Source organism: Protomyctophum parallelum (genome assembly GCF_964188405.1).
Source record: "Protomyctophum parallelum genome assembly, chromosome: 10".
NCBI classification, from domain to species: Eukaryota; Metazoa; Chordata; class Actinopteri; order Myctophiformes; family Myctophidae; genus Protomyctophum; species Protomyctophum parallelum.
Genome location: NC_139704.1, coordinates 41,723,176 through 41,743,477, shown reverse-complemented (window position 1 = coordinate 41,743,477; position 20,302 = coordinate 41,723,176). Strand labels below are relative to the sequence as shown.

Below are 20,302 nucleotides of genomic sequence, written 5' to 3'. Positions count from 1 at the left end.
AGAGAGAAAAGATATGCCACCACCTCCTTTGAGAAGCAAGCGAGAATGTTGGGATACATCACTGAGGATACGTCCCAGGTGCATCCATGCATAAAAAAAAGAACTTTCCCAACACTGCCAGTAGCTCACTTCCTGAAAAGATGTGTTCGGCGGGCTCTCCCGCGGAATGCGGAAGGTCAATGTTAAAGCACAGCTGCACAGGGTTTCCTAGTCATAAATCCACGGCTCCGCCTGCAGTCCCGCCTCTGACCAGTAGGGCCGAGCGCTTCAATGTTGGAGAGCCTCCCTGGGGGCTTGGTTCTGGTCAGTCAAACTAACTTGCAACTTGCTTCCTGACACCATGCATCATGGGAAATTAACAGATTGAGCAGGCACACCCCCAGCGTAATACTGGAATGCAATTACATTCAGCAGGCTCCGCCCCTGTCGCATAATCAATGTGCCAGGACCGACAGATGATTGGCTGTGCATGGGTATCCAGCAATCATCCCACTCTCATAACTCCAGGATTTTGTTTCAAACTATACAATCGGTTATAAATCCACCACCCAGTCAACCCTGCCTAGAAGCTTCTCCAGAACAGTGTGAGGCGTTCCTGCAACACTTTGTTGGCAACACCCTACCAACAGTCCTACCAACAAGTGAATCCCTTGACTCCTTCAAAACCGCTCTCAAAGGGCACCTACGGATGGCTGCAATTCGAAACTGGCCTCTGTAAGATCTGAATCCCCCCCCCCCCCCCCCCCCTTTCCCCTCACTGTATATGTATCTTTTCCCTTTTTGCTTCCTATATGATGAATTCCTGTTCTGTTCTTTAGCTACATAGAAATGTCTATTTGTATGTCTCTAAATGTTTTGATGAATTGAACAATGTGGACCCTGTTGTAAACAAGTGTAATGCTTAATTGGGTCGTCCACTCACAGTTAACAGTCTTTGTATTGAGTTTGTGCTTGAAATGTACTGTAAATTCTGCAAACTGTTAATAAATATTTCAATCAATCAATTCAATCAATGGCAAGATTGAAGTGATTAGACAGCAGCTGCCTGCAGTACGGACAGTTTCTGGAGTCTGTCCGGTACCGCCCTCCCAATTAACTTCATTCAACCCAATAACATTAACTACACTCTTGGAAACTATCACTCACATGAATTCTTCATCATGCCCCCTTGATATAATTCCCACCAAATTTCTGAAGGAGAACATAATGACTGTGGCCCCCGCTATCATGTCTATTATTAATTGTTCTCTGTCAACTGGCATATTCCCCTCGAATTTAAAAAATGCGTTGGTCCAACCTCTTCTAAAAAAAACCTCATTGGACCCCTTAGTTTTAAACAATTTTAGACCAATCTCTAAACTACCATTCTTATCAAAGATTTTAGAAAAAACTATCTACTCAATTGATCAATTTTATGAATCTTAATTCTGCGTTCGAAACTTTTCAGTCTGGCTTTAGGGCCTTGCACAGCACGGAAACAGCACTTTTAAAAATTACGAACGACCTCCTTTTAAATACAGACTCCGGTGACTGCTCAATTTTTTTCCTTTTAGACCTGAGCTCTGCCTTTGACACTGTCGATCACACCATTTTAATCGAACGCCTGAAGAACCTGGTCGTGGTCGGCATAAACGACGTTGCTTTAGAGTGGTTCCGATCATACCTAACAAACAGAAGCGCCTCCTCATCACGAGCTCCTTTTAAATGTGGCGTTCCACAAGGTTCTATCCTTGGTCCACTACTTTTTACAATTTACATGCTGCCAATTGGAAACATTATTAGGAACCATGGAATCAATTTCCATAGTTATGCGGACGATACGCAGCTGTATATCCCCCTTAAACCTGGTGTTGCAGGAAACGTACCACGCCTTATTGCGCGTCTCTCTGACATAAATAGTTGGATGTCTCAGAACTTTCTGCAATTAAATGAATCCAAATCAGAAATTATCATATTTGGCCCCCCAAACTCAACCCAATCATTTCATTCTGAACTTGGCACCCTATCCGCAAACATCACACACTCAGCCCGCAACCTACTGTAGGTGTTTTCTTCGATCCGGATATTTCCTTCAACACCCAAATCACCAAAGTAGTCCAGTCATGTTACCATCAAATCAGAAATATCGCTAAAATTAAACCTTTTTTGTCATTTACAGACCTGGAAACCGTCATACATTCATTCATATCTTCACGACTGGATTACTGTAACTCACTGTACTCTGGTATGAGCAAAAAATATATATCTCGCCTCCAGATGGTGCAGAACTCTGCGGCTCGCCTTCTCACCAACACGAGAAAACGTGAACATATCACACCGATTTTAGCTAATCTTCACTGGCTCCCTGTAAGCTACAGAATTGATTTTAAGATTTTATTGATTACTTTTAAAGCTCTACATGGTCTATCTCCCATTTATTTAAGAGATTTGCTGAAACCCCATAACCCTGTACGCTCCCTTAGGTCATCGGGGAGGGCCCTCCTAGTTCCTCCTGCAACGCGTCTGGTCACTCGGGGTGGCCGGGCCTTTGCGGCTCAGGCACCTTTGCTCTGGAACTCCCTGCCTCTGGCTCTTAGATTAGCAGAATCAGTGCCTTCTTTTAAAACGCTTTTAAAAACACATCTGTATGCCAAGTGTTTTTCCTAGTATTGTTTTTTATTGTTTTATTGACCTGTTATTTTCTTCATGCTTTATTATATCTGATGTATTGATGTTTTGTTGTTTTTATGTTTTTATGATTACTGTTTTATAACCTGTCTGTAAAGCACTTTGTAACTATACGTTTGGAAAGGTGCTATACAAAAATACTATTCATCCCATCTATCAGCCTGATTGGTTCATGGATTTCAATCACTGGGGACCAATCATCCAGAGAGCCTCCCAGTGGCCCCTGATTAGTGCATGGATTGGTCCTTGTTATTACCAGTCATGGTATGTGGATTAAAAGCTGCAAATTTAACCACATTAACTCTAGTGTGTCTATTCTGGGCAAACATTTGGCAAAAATAGGTGAACACTCAGCAAAAATAGAGGGTATGCGCATGCATGAAGTGAATGGAAAATCGAGTGGCAAAGTGAGTTGAACATTGTCACGCAATCAGACTTTTCTGTTCGGATATACAGTATGGGCTGTCAATGCCAGAAAGTAATTTTTTGCCACTCGGTAGGCGTTTCCGCATTACTTCCGGGTATGATGATGATGTCACACGCATACCCTCTATTGGTAAACATCTACAAGCTCATGCACAGGTTTTAGCTTGTAAATCGATAGTTCTTGTTGACATAACAAACTATATAGGGTTTGGTTAAGATAGTTTTATGAATATATGTAGGTATGCAAATACAGCATGTGTCCATGTACATAGTTATGTACTTTATATACAGTAAGTAAAGTGTGTATGTCTGCTGACATGTATAATCTATGCGTGTACTGTATATGTACTGGATGCTTGATGTATTTATATGTTCAAGATAGTATACTGTATGCATGCTCAGATCTCAATACAAATCCATTGAAAATGAGGCATTTTCAGAATCACTAGCAGGGGGAAGGAGACATCAAAATGTAATTGAATGTATGGAAACACCACAATATGGATGCTCTTGTAGAGAATACAACAGGTCTTCTTGCCTGGGAGTTTTTTTTTTATGTGGGATCACATCGAACCCTAATCAAATACAGTAAGTGATGTGATCCCATATCCCCTTCCAATAACGGCCATACTGCCCACACACTGCACTTTTGGATTACATCTAATTTATGAAGCATATCAAATTATTTAGGATTATGAAAAAGAAACGGCAGCCATTTCTTTCTGCTACAGCCAAAGAGAGAAAATGCACCATGCCATGCACTGATGGTCATATTGCTTAAGACGGTGTGTGTGCTGTAAGTGGCCGGCAATCTACGACATTGGTTTCCTGGTTAGTAGAAGTTATCCCAGATGAATGAGGAGCATCCACCGAACAGTGAAAGCAAAAGGAATGAAATTAAGAAATCAAATGTGAGTCCTGCAGAAGCGCAAACAAGATTATCACTTCGTAGCCCCAAGACATTTCATGGCCAACCTGAAGTAAGTTATGACAATTACCTGTTTCATACGTATACATCCAGCTGAGTACTGCCCTGATTTTGCTTCTGTATATTACAGTAAAGCATATGAAAAGAAATTGGGAGGCGCAGTGAGCTATAATCAGAGGAAGCAACGAAATTATCCAGGGCATCTGAATTGGGGCTTGGCTTTGATGTACGAACATTCGTTGCATATGATACCACCGGGGGTTTATAGTCCAATTCAATGGAAGTTGCTTAAGTTGTACCACTGTACCAGCATGGTGCAACATGTTACTGTTGCACCGTAACATGTTTTGTTTATTTTTCTCACTAAATCAGGAAGGAAGATTATGTGCAGTATTATTCTTTGGACAAAATCACAAGGCCAACTAGTCTCCAAAATGAAAGAACAAGAATCTTCAATCTACCCATAGACTTTTCTAATCACTTTCTAGATCCTTGGAACAAGCATAATATTAAGGTATCTCAGTGGCAGCACAGCTGTACTTTTGCATTTCATGCATGTTGTAATGCACATACAGTATTGCATCCTTTTTCCACACACACAAGCTCACATTGCATAGCATTATCACTAACTACCGTTCATTTTTGCAATAATTTGCCAGTGTCCTGTGCTGTGATACTACAGATTTATCTGCGCAAGCATGACACATGGACATAACATTAAACCCTTCAAGGGCATAACAGATATTGATATAACATCATACAATCCACAGAAATCCATACAATTAACATACTGCCACAAGGAGGAGGCTGGGGAGGCAGAAGGAGTTTGATCACTGACAAGCTGTGACCTATGCTGCTGAGCATGCATGTAGTATAGGAGAGTGGCTGGTCTTCTGCTGAACAAACACTGCCTAGAATGAGTGTGTACTGTATGTGTTAGCTGGTTAGCGAATGAGATTAGTGTGTGATTGAGCGTGGAGAGCAGCCTGACTGCCTGAACTATCGGGTCACTCAATTTTACGCACCTCTCGTCTTTATGCATTTCATAATTCATAAAATAGCTAATGGGTTTGTTGTCCTTAGAGGGTTTGACCCCAAAAGATTTCGAACTAGAAAAAGTGCCCTAGGAGTGTGTGTGATGTTTGGCAAAATGTTTACGAGTAAAGTTGTACACGGATCGATGCATTTATAGATCAAAACAGGAATTGCCCTGTTATAGCGCCACTGTGACGCTGATTTGGAGAAAAATAAGTGGCATGTCCTCCTCGACATAGTGGAAATGTGCGTGTAAAATTTCACGGAAATTGCATACTGTTTGTTATTTGTGGCATTTTGTTCAAAACGGACCAATCATGCAGGCTTTGGAAGTCAATCTTAGCCAATTAGGATGGAATATGGGAAATGGTGCAGATCCGTGTTGATCCCATGACTATGAAGATGGTGTACTGTATACCGAATTGTGTGTATGGATAAAATGTGTATGGGTAATCTACAGAAATGTGTTTTGCCTAATTCACCCTCATGGTGGCGCTATAACAGACCGTTGTGGATTCCAGGGAGTGTGTGTACTGTGTACACAGTTTGGCATGGATCGGGCCAATGTTGGCAGAGATTAGCTGGTAACGGACGGACGGACACACACACACACACACACACACACACACACACACACACACTCACGGACACACATACACACACACACGGACAGAGTGCAAAACATATACTCTCTCCCCATGCCTTCGGCCTGGTGGAGACAATTCATTTGCTTACCTTTCTGTACACTATCATGTTGGGCGACTCATCAGCTACCCCATTGGTCCCCTGTCCAACACTGTTGGTCTGTGCCATGATCTAGGAGTCTAATCTGCTGCAGCAAATATCAGGTGCTCCTATCATGGACAGTAGAGACATATCGGAAAATCAGACTTAAAATCATAACTTCAACATAACTTGCAATTTTGCCCCATTTGACATTTCTATGATGCATCACCTGCATGGACATGCCATGTTCCAGTCTGTGCACACATGTTCACACATCTGACAAGGTCTGTGCGAGGATTTTTTTTTTTTCAAAAAAGGTGCAAAAAGGAGGCTAGCACATCAAATGAATACATGGCAGCACCATGTCGGATCCAGTTTCACTATGAATTAACTACTGTACAACAAACAGTATAGTCTATAAGGAGGGATTTTTACTGTTTTATTATCAGCTATTGTACACGCAATGGCTTAAGTGTAGTGGTATGTTGTTATTACCATTTCGCTGTTGGATTCAACAGGCCAAATTAGAGGCTGTAAAATCCAGAGCTAAGCATACAGGGTCATCTCCTTGGATCAGTGAGAATATCTACAATTTTAAGAGAATGTGGGAGGGCTGAACGTAGGTGGAGGAACACAGGACTTCAGTAGGCTACTAGTACCAACCATTGAAGGTCTAAATGGACTCTTACAATAAGTTAGTGAATATGAGATATGCTTCACTAACCGTGACCGGGGTCTCCCAGGGGTGTATTAATAAGCGTATAATTTTCTTTAAATTAACTGAATTATAAACTGAAAACTCTTATAATTGTCCCAGATCATGCTTACGTTCTAAATTCCAGTCATCAATGGTCCTTTATCCAACAATGCCAGGTTTGTTGATCCCAGCCAACACATGTTGTTCATCTCTGGAATATGTACTGTAAGATCAGATCAATATTGAGCTTTTAAAAACTCAACCAATCTCACAAATTTCTCCTTCGGAAGACAAAATAAAGTAACCTTGAACCAAAGACAGGATCTCCTCAGACCCTCATTTATTTCCCTGCACGGTGCTGTGTTGTGTTGAGTTGGTATTTGTGAAAAAAGAATTGAATGCATTCATGTTAATGTCGAAGTAAATTCATATGTGTGTAATGTATACACAATGGCAAATAATTGAATCTGAATCTGAATCTGAATTCAAGGTGTCTTTGACTATGCGATGGACCTTATGGTATCATAGCACCACAAAGGCCCTGCCCCTGAAAACAAAGCTCCAGACATCCCAAAACAAACAGGTCAGGTTATTGCTTGGCCATACTCCTACAACTCACCTTACCTCTGCTCATAGGTTGGATGGCTTAGAGTAGGCCCGGTCTACAAGATACGCTACACCACAAAAACACCCATGTACCTGTAAAACTACTTCCTAAACAACAACGCTGTCCACAATCACAACACCAGAGGGAGTTCTATAAATCATGTTCAACCCAGATTCGGCTCAAACAATGGGTTAAATTAATTTAGCTCCCACAGTATGCCACAAGAATGTGGAATACCTACCAACAGTCGTAACGGAATGTGAATCCCTACTCTCCTTAAAAACCGCTCTCAAAGAGCACTTGCGGGTGGCTGCAATTAGATTTATATTCGGTTTATATTATTATTTTTTGCATACTATTTGTAAGTCATTAAATGTTCTGATGAATTGAATTTGAAGGACCCCAATTAAAACAAGCCTTTTAGTGCTTTCTTGGTTGTTTTTTAAATTATCTTCCCAGCCTTGTATTGAACTGTGCTTTCCTGCGCTTATTCTACAAACAGTTAACGTTTTTAATCAATCAATCAATCCATTAATCAATCCATCAACTAAAACCAGGAGAATAATTATTCCTAATTCAACTCCCTTAAACTCGTTACTTGTCTTGCTTTCTCGCCCCCCTATAGTGGCGAAAAATAATACTTCTGGGAACTCAGATTACTGCTGACTGACTAAGATTTTTGTAAGTTACTAAACCCCTAAGAGCCTGTGCCCGGTCTGGGGTCTGCAGGCAGACTAGCTGGTAGTTCCTGAGTAGAGGCTTCAGACAGCTGTCAGGGCTCCTCAACTCTGGAACACCTTTATCTCTATATTTTGTATTTTGTTGTAAAGCACTTTGTATCCTTGTTTGAAATTAAGTGTTCCATGAATAGTTATCATAGCCTATATTGTTATTATTATCATAGAGGATTTAAAACCAAGCTTGATTTCCATTCCATGGCACCAACTAGGTGAGCCAAGGTGAGGACCCATGCAGACACAAACAACAAATACCTCAAATGAACACAAAACTCCTATAGCAGACATGCTCATTCCGGGTGCAGTGCAGGTGCACAATCAAAGCGTCAAGTGTGTAAGACGCTGGAAGTGTGGAATTTAATATTATGTTAGCATATAGGTACCTATTTCATCCTGTCTTCACTTCACGCTACCACACGTGAACGTCTCACAACGATTATTGTACGACGCTGTATAGCCCGTATAGTCTACAAACGGGGTCATCTCACCTTATTCCCCGTTTTCTACGCGAGTCTACAAACGTTGTTTTCTTTCTTTTTCCGCATGGCTCTAACATTTCAGCACCGTGGACAGCTGCGGTAGACCGCCCGCACTCGTATATAGTAGCCTAATCAATCTCTCCCGTCTGTCGCCAGCATGCAACACAGGCTCAGCAATGCAATGTCGTTCATTGATGATTTAGCCTACCTGAAAAATGCCCACAGACCACGATCGGACTCCTGATTCCTTGCAGAATGGTTGTGTTGTGTGTGCCTTGCGTGCGCTACGTCAACTGGCAGACATACAGGAATGTGCAGTTAAGTCATTTCATTTGCAACGAGAAGAAGCTGCAAGCATTCGATGCAGACTTGGTAGGCTATACTGCTCTCTCCTCCGCCTCCTCTTAAAATGATGCTCAAAGCTCGGGAGCGCGGCACTCTCGGAGTCCTGTGAACGCGCAAAGAATACGCTATAGTCTACGACCCGTTTGGGAAACATCCAGTCCAAACTTATTATGTTCTGAAATGTGTGTGCAGTGTGCTGCTGAACTTGTGACGGATAGGGGGGGCTTGTTCGGCGTAGGCTAATTCAATCTACCAATCTAAACCTTTATTCATACAGGGAAGCCCAAACGCAATTAAGGGAGGGATAGCCTGCAGCTGACTGGAAATAAACCCCAATAAATTGGACCCGGCCTGCAGCGATCGCACTGGTAGCGAAGCGGTCTTTATCATCTTGCATCCTGATATGAGTGAAGGGGTTTATTTCTCAATTAATCATTAATTGAGAAATAATCGACATGAATTTAATGACGGGGTTCCCGTCGATTATACCGTTGTTAATTTACGCCAGGTGCTATAATATTGAATATTCTGTTACTGCATTGTCTATTTCTCGCCTGATTTCATAATCATTCTTCAGTGTAGGGCAGTTAAAAAAATAATCTGATGTCCGTCCGTGAGCCCTGAGCCGTGAGGTCAGATAGAGTTGCTGGCTGGCTCCATATACATGTGCAGATCTAGGTGATGAATCTTGATCCAGTCTTCTCCACGGCTATCCAGGGTTAATGAGGCCAGTACGTGTTGTGACTCGTGATCTTCATATATGGAGATCCAGGTGATGACAGTCAGCTCCACATAATGGAGATGCATGTGTTGTACGGTTGTACCGTAGGCCTATACCAACCAATACCAATTGGTTCATTTGCAAGTGACTCTTGTCCTCGCAACCACATGGTTATCATGAGACTGACACAATATGTCTATATGTGAATGTCCACATGCATGACTCTTTGGCATTTGATCAACTTTGACCAAAAAAATTACAATGAAAATGACTATACTGTCTTGAAGGTAGAATCCTGAAGAGGTATACACATCCTGCTGTCTGGTGTCCTGTGATGTGAAGAGAGGAGATATAAGGGTTTTGATGAGGTCAGATCAACATATGGAATGAATTCTGTACTGGCCATAGTGTGTCTTGATATAGTGTACAGGGTTTTATGAGGTCAAATCAACATATGGAATGAATTCTGTACTGGCCATATGGAGCGTGTCACGAGGTGTGATGAATGCCTCGTGCAGGTTTTCATAGTAAACTGTGACCTACAGTCGCAATTAAGCCATAGGCCTACGTCATTATGTTTTGTATAGGCCTATAGGCTATGCCTACATCTTGTAGGTATAACGCATATGAGCCTGATGCTCTGTGTGGGTCTGTAATTGAGTTCTACATAAATATGGAAAAATAACACTGCTGAATTCAGTGGTTGACCAACCAGAAAAAAGCATTCATCCATGCAAGCCGTAAATTAACCTTTGCGGTGGGACCCTATGCTCAAATTATAATTAATAGTTTGACAGCACAAATAAATCCAATACAAAACGGATGTGAATTGAAATGGATGAGGGCACTGGTTGATGATGTGTGTTGACAGTTAACTGGCTGTGCCTTTCATGCCATGCGTGCCATGCCATGTTATTAAATTACATGTCATGCCTATAGCACCATTCTACAAATGTGGAGCCCTTATTTCAACTGCTCTATCCCCTTCTGTTACAAGCCTTGCCGTGGTGAAAACCTTGAAGCAGCTGGTCTGATCGATCTGGTTGCGGCGAACTTGCGGGTATATAGGCACGTAGGGGTGCACAAGATCAGTGATCAGATTCTGTGCTTTAAAAACAAATGATATTTTAAAATCAGTTCTAAAAGCCATAAGTAGCCAATGGAGTGAGGCCAGCACCAAAACAGTACACACTACACAGGCCAGTAGGCTACACAGGCCAGCATCCAAATGTATCCTGATATCATTATGGACTGTGTTTGGCATGCAAACTGACTGAAAAGCAACCTATTAGGCCAATGTACACAATGTGCACACACCATTCAGAATTCGCCTCAACACACACAAAACTACACTTTCACACTACAGCTTCCCTCATGATTTCCTATCATCATATTCTTGCATTATATTTTCTTGACCAACCATTAGTCAGTCAGTCAGTCAGTCAGTCAGTCAGTCAGTCAGTCAGTCAGTCAGTCAGTCAGTCAGTCAGTCAGTCACTCACTCACTCACTCACTCACTCACTCACTCACTCACTCACTCACTCACTCACTGTTTGAGTAATTAATTATACAATTGTATTATGGGGAGTCCTTTTGGAACAGAAGTGTCGTGTTCAACCCTCTGTGTAGGCAAGTGTGTCCAAAACTGCCAGATTAATTAGATGAATTAGACCAGTGATATCATGATGGTTTCTTCTCCCACTGACCTCTGTTAATTCAATGAATTTAGCTCATCAAAATGGTGTGTTATGAATGTAGTTTCATTGGTGGGCTTATAATAAGAAATGCTTGGCAGCATTGTGAAAATGGATTAGCAGGCATAATTAACCACAAATTGGTTAATTACACAACCATCACAGCAGGTGTAAAAAGAATCACACCTTTGTGAAGTGAGGGGCGCTAATATATTAAAGTCTAACTCATGTTGCTATGGTGATGTAATGGTGATGTCAACCAAACGGTGTCATCTTTATTGTTAATGGCATTTAATGTTTGTGTTAGGGACAAGATGATGTAAATGTTCCCTTCATTGTCAATGGTGTTTGACATTGAACTAAAAACAAACATTAAACCTGTATATAGGAGGGGCTAGCTCAAACATCAGTTTTCGGTGTAAGATATTAGCTCACAGTAATGCCAGAAGGGAAGGGAGTTATATGTATTCGCCAGACTATAAAGTGAAGTCACTTTAGCAAGACAAATATATACCATCATTTTGTGCTACAGTAAATATGCCATCCTACTCACCGCTGACCCCTCAAAGTGATGCTCTTTTAACTCACTGCTGACCCCTCAAAGTGATCCTCTTTTAACTCACTGCTGACCCCTCAAAGTGATGCTCTTTTAAGTCACCGCTGACCCCTCAAAGTGATCCTCTTTTAACTCACCGCTGACACCTCAAAGTGATGCTCTTTTAACTCACCGCTGACCCCTCAAAGTGATGCTCTTTTAACTCACCGCTGACCCCTCAAAGTGATCCTCTTTTAACTCACCGCTGACCCCTCAAAGTGATGCTCTTTTAACTCACCACTGACCCCTCAAAGTGATGCTCTTTTAACTCACCGCTGACCCCTCAAAGTGATGCTCTTTTAACTCCCCGCTGACCCCTCAAAGTGATGCTCTTTTAACTCACCGCTGACCCCTCAAAGTGATGCTCTTTTAACTCACTGCTGACCCCTCAAAGTGATGCTCTTTTAACTCCCCGCTGACCCCTCAAAGTGATGCTCTTTTAACTCACCGCTGACCCCTCAAAGTGATGCTCTTTTAACTCACTGCTGACCCCTCAAAGTGATGCTCTTTTAACTCACTGCTGACCCCTCAAAGTGATGCTCTTTTAACTCACTGCTGACCCCTCAAAGTGCTCCTCTGTTACACATTCTCCGAAAGGTCAATAATAACCACTAGGGAACTCAGTCAGTGTATTTTAATGCCTTTCCTTCTAGATGATTACATTACACAATGCAGTATTGACAACCAACCAATCAGTAGGGAGCGTATATATATCACAAGTGGAGTTCAGAGTGAGGCTCATGACAATTCAGCCAATGTGGTAAGTGGACTTTACACCAATCCAATATTGACTGGTCAGGATAGATCTGACCTGGTCAGATCAGTGTCGACCTGCTCTACCTCCTGAGCCACAGTCGTGTGTGTGTGTGTGTGTTTGTGTGTGTGTGAGAGCACGCTTAGGTTTAGAGAATGATCTGAGGCCATCTCTGAATGTGGCGGTGAACAATATAGCCCTTACATGCATGTATTATAAGTATATAATATATTATAAGTACATGCATGTAAGGGCATAGGCATATATATATTGGCATAGTGCTCCATGGGACTGTCTTGAGGTCGAGGTGGAGGAATATTATTTATTTGTGAATTTATAATCAAGAACAGTAGAGCCATCTGGTGGCTTTCCTGCCACGGTTCTTTATTTTTTTAAATTTTGAACTGCCCCTTTAAATGCTGAAACGTACTAGATACTCCATATCCCACAATCCATTGGGCCCGCTCCGTCGTCGAACAAATAGCGGAAACAAAAGAAATCACCGATTTCTCAAAACAAAACAACACCGAGCCGAGTCAAAGAATTCAAGTAAAGCGGTGACTGACAGCTGTCAAACCTCACACTACAACTACATACAATTCGATAGGGCTGACATGGCTTTGAAAAGAATACAGAAGGTGAGTGTATTCCATTTTTAACGTAATGTAGCGTATGTTGGTCTCATGGAAAAACACAGTAGCATATCGTAAACAAGTCCGTCGGTTAATGTTAGCTAACTGATTGTTTATCACAAGTTGGTAACATATTGTGTACATGTTGACAACATCAGGTGACTTTAATCTGCTTGCTAGAAACGCTGTTGACATTTGTGGTGATTAAGAGCCAGCTAACTTTGGCGTTTTGGCTACCACACAAGATATAGGCCTGAATCAAACGTTTCTGGGGTTGTGTGTTTTACGCTTACTCTGTTACATTACATGTTATAACGCCCTGAAAGCATGAAGACGCGTGAAACACCCATTGACCAGGGGAAAAAACGCAAACCAAAAAAACAACCTCTGGTACATGGTATCAGTGGGGATATATCAGTGGTTTTTATTCAAAGACCTCTTGATAGGATTAACTCATTTAAACAGAATTTGGGGCTTATAATTTTATGTTGCTAATTTTTATAAAATTGGTGTAAAGCAGACCTATATTTTGGCAATTCCAAGTGGAATATTTTCCATCCACAAATCAAACTCTTAACAATCTTTGTTTATATATATATGTTATATATTAAAAATACTTAATGAAGGAGTTCATATATTATTCACAAGTTACAACAGAGCTGAACAGTGTGATGTGTAATCCACAGATTCTAATTTGTTATTCTGTTTGTTTAATATTAACAGGAGCTACATGATTTGCAAAGGGACCCACCAGCTCAGTGTTCAGCTGGTCCAGTCGGGGAGGACTGTAAGTCTAAGACTGTATGGAAATGAAGACATGGAAATGCCAATGTTAATCTCACATTTTGTTCACCTAATTTGGGCATTTTGCTGCTGATGCAGCTGTCGTCTAAAAAGATGGATTAATCTGAAGCCTAAACAGTGATTGTATTTTTCTCCTTTCTTTCTGCAGTATTTCACTGGCAAGCTACCATCATGGGACCGGTGAGCTCTTTTTCTGGATTTTTGTTTTGTTCCAAGTTGCTTCTGGAGCTTTTAGACAATAGTGTTTTATTTTGACTGACAACTACCCTACCTGTTGCGCAGAGAGCATAGAGTGGTGCATTCTATCTGAGTGCTTACAAGCTCAAGCCTGTAGCATCACTCAACTTGCTTTCTACATAGTTCCAGTCTTGTACTGTATATAGCATAGAAGTGCTATAGAATAGCTAATAGAAGTACCCAGTAGTACTTCAACTCTAGTCTTCATGTGTCCGCACATGTAATGTCCTCTAATATAAACTAGTGACAGGCAAATAAGATCTTTATTCTTTTTTTCCTTTGCCATTTTATGTTTTATTTTAGATAAGAGTAGTTTAGAGCAGAGGTGCTGAAGCTTTTCAGGCCGTGACCCCCCCCAAAACTGGGAGACCTGAGGGACCCCACCCTGACAAGGGAATTGCAGGAGTTGAGGCATTACATTTAGTTTGACTCAATTCCACAGATAAATATTGTGAAAATAGCTGATCTAAAAGCCCCCCCCCCCTTTTTTTCTCAGGTAATATTTCCCAATTTGGCCAATGTTTGAAAATATTTATAATATAGTTTTGTTAATTACCTTTGAAGAAGAAATGGTGTAATCTTTCATTTTGTATTTTAGCTTAAACGTCCTTAAATTCACTTTAGTAATGTGCAGAATCTGCTTATAACCTGCATAGATTTTTACTGTGTGTTGGTTTGTTTACTGTTGTGTTGGTTTGTTTACGGTTGTGCGAGGAAACAACTTTGCACATTAGCTAATCATCTGGGGACACCCTCAAAATTATTCAGGAATACCTCCACAGTTTGAGAACCATGGTTTCAGAGAGACATGAAACGACAGACAAGACGGGAGTTGGACTGGAACTTGGGTCTCCGTGTTCACAAGGAGCATGGTCTATGCAATAACTGGCTGGGCGGCTGGGCCACAAAGCACCCTGACAAAGAACATTGATAATATGTTAGCTTGTTTATTGTGTGTGGCTCCGTCAGCCCTTCAGAGTTGGTTTCACAAATGCATTTCTCTTCCAGACCGACAGCCCATATCAAGGAGGGGTGTTCTTCCTTGCTATCCACTTCCCCACTGACTATCCCTTTAAGCCACCAAAGGTGACACCATTTACATCACAGATTCTGATTGGCCAGAGAAAACGTCATTAGACGTATGCCTTTCTTTCTGTTTTAATCATATTTAATTCTGCCCAATTCTATGTCGTGTTCTTTCCACAGGTAGCCTTCACAACACGAATCTATCACCCAAACATAAACAGCAATGGTAGCATCTGCCTCGACATCCTAAGGTCACAGTGGTCACCTGCACTTACAATATCAAAGGGTAACAATGCACTGTTCAGCATGTGGTTTCAAACATTTCAGGCTGGATTTGAGTACGGTTTCATTGTCAAGAATGTTTTGTATTTATTAAAGGATATGTGATGATTATAGTTTTTTTTCTTCTTTTTCCAGTGTTATTATCCATATGCTCTTTGCTATGCGATCCCAACCCAGATGACCCTCTTGTCCCAGACATTGCACACATCTATAAATCTGACAAACAAAAGTGAGTATGAAAGCATGAAAAATGTGCTATCTGAACCTTTATTCAGTGAACTAGTCCTCTAAAATGTTTCTCCCCTACCTCCCCTCTCCAGGTACAACAGATTAGCCAGAGAATGGACTCAAAAGTATGCAATGTGAACGACTGTGAAGGCTTGGCAATAATGGAAATGGTTTGGGCGCATATCTTGCTGGACTTCTCCAAAATACTAAAGTACTGTTGCATCTTCTCCAACACTGGTTCTAGATGAGGTGTTTTTATATGGGAAGCACTTTCTCTACCCAGACTGAACTGGTTTTATCCATGAATTCATTGTTTTCCTCTTTTGCCTTTGGTTTGGTATTATTATTATTGCTATTATTATTATTATTGGTGAGATGCCCTGCAAAAAAGAGACCAATTGTGATTTAATTTTCCGAAGTTATACTTTCCCCGCTCCATGTTAGAGATTTATATTGTATGGTATAAAACTATACAGACTCTATTTTTATTATTTTGCATTAAAAAGCCAGTCAAAAATGTTATCTGTGATTGTATATAAGTGAAATGTGTTACATTACTTGCCTGCCTACATACATTACAATTTATCATGAAAATGTAGATGCACTTGACTTTCAGTATAGATTGTATTTAATTCCCATCTAACTATTTAGATGTATGTAAACAGAAGAGTAGTATTCTTAAATACAGAGAGAATGGAGTGGTTTATTTCAGAACATTAGTTTACTGGTGATTCTGGGATCCTGAAATCTTGTGATCAGGACTGTCTGCTTTATTCGTTTGGCCACTAGATGGCAGCATTTGTTTTAAAGCCTGAGATTGTACAGTATGGAAGCAGCCTATTTTCTCAAATTCTACCAACTTATTGTACTTATCTGGGACCCTCAGGTAGAACGTGGTGGAATTCTGTGTCATTTCCAAGTTTGTTTACATCTGGATTAAATGCCTTTTTGCTTTAGTCATGTTTTTGAGTGCAAACCTTCAAACTGGCTGTAGGCCTAACTGTGTTTACCTTTTTCAATGTGAAAGATCCTCAAGACAACCAGGACTAGTTTCAATACATTGGGGGGAATAGTTCTAATACTGTACATCAAGTATGCTATCAATTCTTGCATTTTAGAATTAAAACAAATCTCGGGGTCACATGGCAGTTTCCACCAATGATGCCAGATTCAGAACAGCGGATAATCGACAAAAGACCCTAAGTAAGGCTGTTGAATGTGAGCTGAGTGGATTCATTTTAGAAGGATTCATTTTAGTTTAGTTTATAATGAACCAAAACAAGCTAATATTCCAAAATCGAATTGGAATTGCTTGAACATCAAGAGTGTGTTTAATTTACTTTGGACTGAGGAACCTGTGTGTGAGGAGCACTTGTTAGTTTCCCTTTCCTGTATTCTATTGCTTCCCATGGTCGCCTGCAGGAAGTGTATTACTTCCTCAATAACAAATTGGTTTGGCTACCAAGTGACATTCAGGTAGATCATGAAAAGGACTACATGCTCAATCACCTCACAATAATATATTTTTTTGTTATGTAGGTGCTTCAACCAATAAGTATTTGTCGCAAAGATTAGAAGAATAAGTCCACACAATATATCCAATAAGCATTGTGATAAGTTACTTCAATAACCTTTATGTAGTTCTACTCAAACACAATGAATGTTCTAAGTAATCTATTGCATCTGTGGGCAGTAACAAAGTAGGCCTACATTTAGGCCTACAGGAGTAGCTACTGTAAGTTCATTTTTTTTAGTATCTGTAGGCCTACTTTATTTGTATTTTTTGATACTTCTGAGTTATGACTTTCACTTCACTAGACTACATATTGAACTTTTGACTTCACTAATCACTATACATTTTTAGAAAGGTAAAAGGTACATTATGAATTAACCACTTAAGACCTATTTCAAAATGTAGTGAAAATATCTCAACTACAATAGGCTATACAACCGTGATGTGAAGCGTTGAGAGCTTGTAGATCTAGATTATATTTTAAATGTATGGAATATCATATATGTAGGACTACAGAAAGTATTTTTTTTAAAGCAAGTAGGCCTATACTTCACTTAAGTTCTCAAGTACAAGTTGTTTGCTTTGACTTGAGTCAAAGGGAGGCAGGACTCCAGGACAGGAGTAGGCTATAGTATAGAATGGATTATTCAATATCTTTACTCAAGTAGTCTACTGGTCCAGCACTGGTCTATTGTTTGTAGGCTTCACAGACAGAACCCAGGGGGAGGTAGATGCTAAGGGGGAAAAAATGAGATTTGGGAGGAGCCCCTTTTTTGCACGATGACACGTGAAACTTTCCCGAGGAGTTGGTTGGTATGCCTCAAGTCGAGTTGCTTTGTGCACTGCTCTGAAGACTCAGCAAAGAACTTAGAGAGCGAGGCTGCCTATTTTTAGAGCTCTGCTCGATGGGGAAAACAGAGGGGCTTGAAGAAACGGTTGGGGAAGGTCTTACTGCGCCGAAATGAGCACGACCAACACTGGAAAGTGACGGAACAAAAGTTACCCTAAAAAGTTTAGCAAAAGTTTAACACTTACTTAGCTCAACTAAAGCTTTAAAACGCAGTGGCCACTGGAAAGGTTGCTGTGCAGCGCAATGGCTGCCCAATGCGACCCACTGAGCGGATACTTGCAGCAGTCGGACCAGGGTTCCAACAGCGGACGCAGCACTGACTCTCCCGTCCCGGGATCCGAGGATGACTTGAGTGGACCTCACCCGTTACCAGACCCCGAATGGACCGAGGAGAGGTTTCGCGTGGACCGTAAGAAACTGGAAGTCATGTTACTTGGTAAATATTTGAGCATTTCACGATTTAATCTGTTATGAAAAAAAATAATAAGAAAAAGAAAAAAGTTAACTTCGCGATGACATGCACCCACATTGTTCGAATCCTTCCAGTTCTCTCGAACTATCTGTCATTTTGTACTAGTTGTTTACTGAGGCTGTGCATTGCAGTAGCTGTTCTAAACCTTATCCTCAGTGTTTAGTTCCATGATAAATAAAATAGCCTGAGATAAAAGTAGGCTAACTCAATTAGGTCAATTGAGTATTCAATTAAGCTCTCTAATTAGTTTAGGCGCCTAAAATGCCCTGTCACAGCGAGTTTAGAGTTTATTGAGACGTTTATGGCGATTAGCCTATAGTGCATTGTAGAGTTTGTGATCCATATAATATTATAGGCTCCGATGAATTGAGATTGAATGTTGGATGGACTGACGGGGTCAATCAAAGCCATAGTTTGAACCAGCATGCATCATCTGAGGTGGCGAGGTAGTAACTTGAGTTGTCCGAAAGGGGGAGCTATTTTAACTGAGTGAGAGTAACAAAACCTGCCAGGTACCCCTATGAGGTTACCTCATTTATATTTGCTGTGACCCAACAAACAAGGTCACAGCACTGATATGGCTAGATAGTTTTATTTATTTATTTGTTTATTTGTTTGTTTGTTTAGATAATGTATATAATTGCTGCAAACACCCAGTTTGAGCCAATACTAAGCGGGTTGGGGTTCTTTGTCCAAAATATGAGTCAATCTTTTAATAACTCAGTTATTACGCAATGTATGTGCAACTCTACTTGTTGAGTCTATCTTTTGTTTTGTTCCAAATTTTGAGGTGGAGATAAAGCTGTGTCTCTCTTTTCCCTCACACATATCTCTCTCACACACATGTTACGGTGAACAGTTAAACAAAAATGATGTCAGACTTGAAAAGAGAGACCAGGAAGTCTCCAAGGAAGGGTCCCTTGTAAGACATTGAGGTAATTTATCAGATACCACAAAACATCAGAGTGCAAAGAGGATATTTTAATGTTACGTAAGGGTGAATTCTTTATCAATCCCACAGGAAAACAGTGAGTCGCCATCAGCCCTGGCTGGAACATGAACTATCTGTAACTTATGAAGATATGATGAAACAAGCAGGATATCAAATCTTTAAATGAGCCTACAAAGAAAACAAGTTGCCACATCACTTCTTTTTAGATAGGCTGTTTCCTGTCCATTAAAGAGAGAATAGGGCCCAGTTTTCGCTCAAAATTTCCATCATTGTCAACACCATTACAAAACCGTGTTGATTAGATTGGCTCAACTACAATATCTTGCTCGATGACCACGTTTATGTGTAAAGCGCATGATAGCCCCCAGATGTAGGCCAACGTATATATGGGCGATTTAGGATTTACTTATCGATGACTACAGAAACGGTGTCCGAGCTACTAGAAAGTTTTCCTTTCAGATTTGGTAAATGTGCTGCTTCTTCTCTTCAGCTTGCAGCTGGATTGTAAGTTAACCCCCCCCCCCCCCCCTCTCTCTCTCGCTCTCGCTCTCTCTGTCTCTCTCTCTCTCACACACACACACACACACACACACACACACACACACACACACACACACACACACACACACACACACACACCAATATAGAGTTCCCCTTGAGCATGTCCTGGTTGTGGGCCCGGTGCTGCCTCGTTTCTCAGTACATTCCTCAAAGCTCCATGTCATCTCTGCCTCTTCCAGGAAAACAACTTAACCAGAGACCGGCCCTAAAACCAAGTCTCCCGGACATACCATGCGCCACGTCACTCTTGTGTATGTGTGTGTGTGTGTGTGTGTGTGAGTGAGTGAGAGAGACGGGCATGCTCATTTATATTTCCTATCCAAAATGCACTTTT

General features: G+C 40.9%; 3 protein-coding genes across 6 annotated transcripts in view; 2 read left to right on the top strand and 1 right to left on the bottom strand.

Moving 5' to 3' along the window:
* LOC310865834 (regulator of G-protein signaling 7) overlaps positions 1 to 5,869 on the bottom strand; it is a gene marked incomplete at both ends in the record, with an annotated part of 91,654 nt that extends 85,785 nt beyond the window's left edge. Inside the window, one exon of the mRNA XM_083775044.1 lies at positions 5,792 to 5,869. Within this exon, the coding sequence (XP_083631170.1) occupies positions 5,792 to 5,869 (78 nt within the window). The remainder of the gene's footprint in view (positions 1 to 5,791) is intronic.
* A 7,032-nt stretch (positions 5,870 to 12,901) lies between these two features.
* Positions 12,902 to 16,137, top strand: LOC310865159 (ubiquitin-conjugating enzyme E2 D4-like). The gene is made up of 7 exons (XM_083774177.1): positions 12,902 to 13,049; positions 13,767 to 13,830; positions 13,996 to 14,027; positions 15,093 to 15,170; positions 15,291 to 15,396; positions 15,528 to 15,621; positions 15,713 to 16,137. Exons 1-7 carry the CDS (start codon positions 13,026 to 13,028, stop codon positions 15,756 to 15,758), a joined length of 444 nt encoding a protein of 147 aa, XP_083630303.1. The 5' UTR covers positions 12,902 to 13,025; the 3' UTR covers positions 15,759 to 16,137.
* A 1,850-nt stretch (positions 16,138 to 17,987) lies between these two features.
* bicc1a (BicC family RNA binding protein 1a) overlaps positions 17,988 to 20,302 on the top strand; it is a 92,092-nt gene continuing 89,777 nt past the window's right edge. For 3 of the 4 annotated variants that reach the window (XM_083774856.1, XM_083774857.1, XM_083774855.1), the window contains exon 1: positions 17,988 to 18,419. In XM_083774856.1, coding sequence (XP_083630982.1) covers positions 18,227 to 18,419 — 193 coding nt within the window. In that variant the 5' untranslated portion in view covers positions 17,988 to 18,226. The remainder of the gene's footprint in view (positions 18,420 to 20,302) is intronic. The other variant, XM_083774858.1, reaches the window with a different exon arrangement.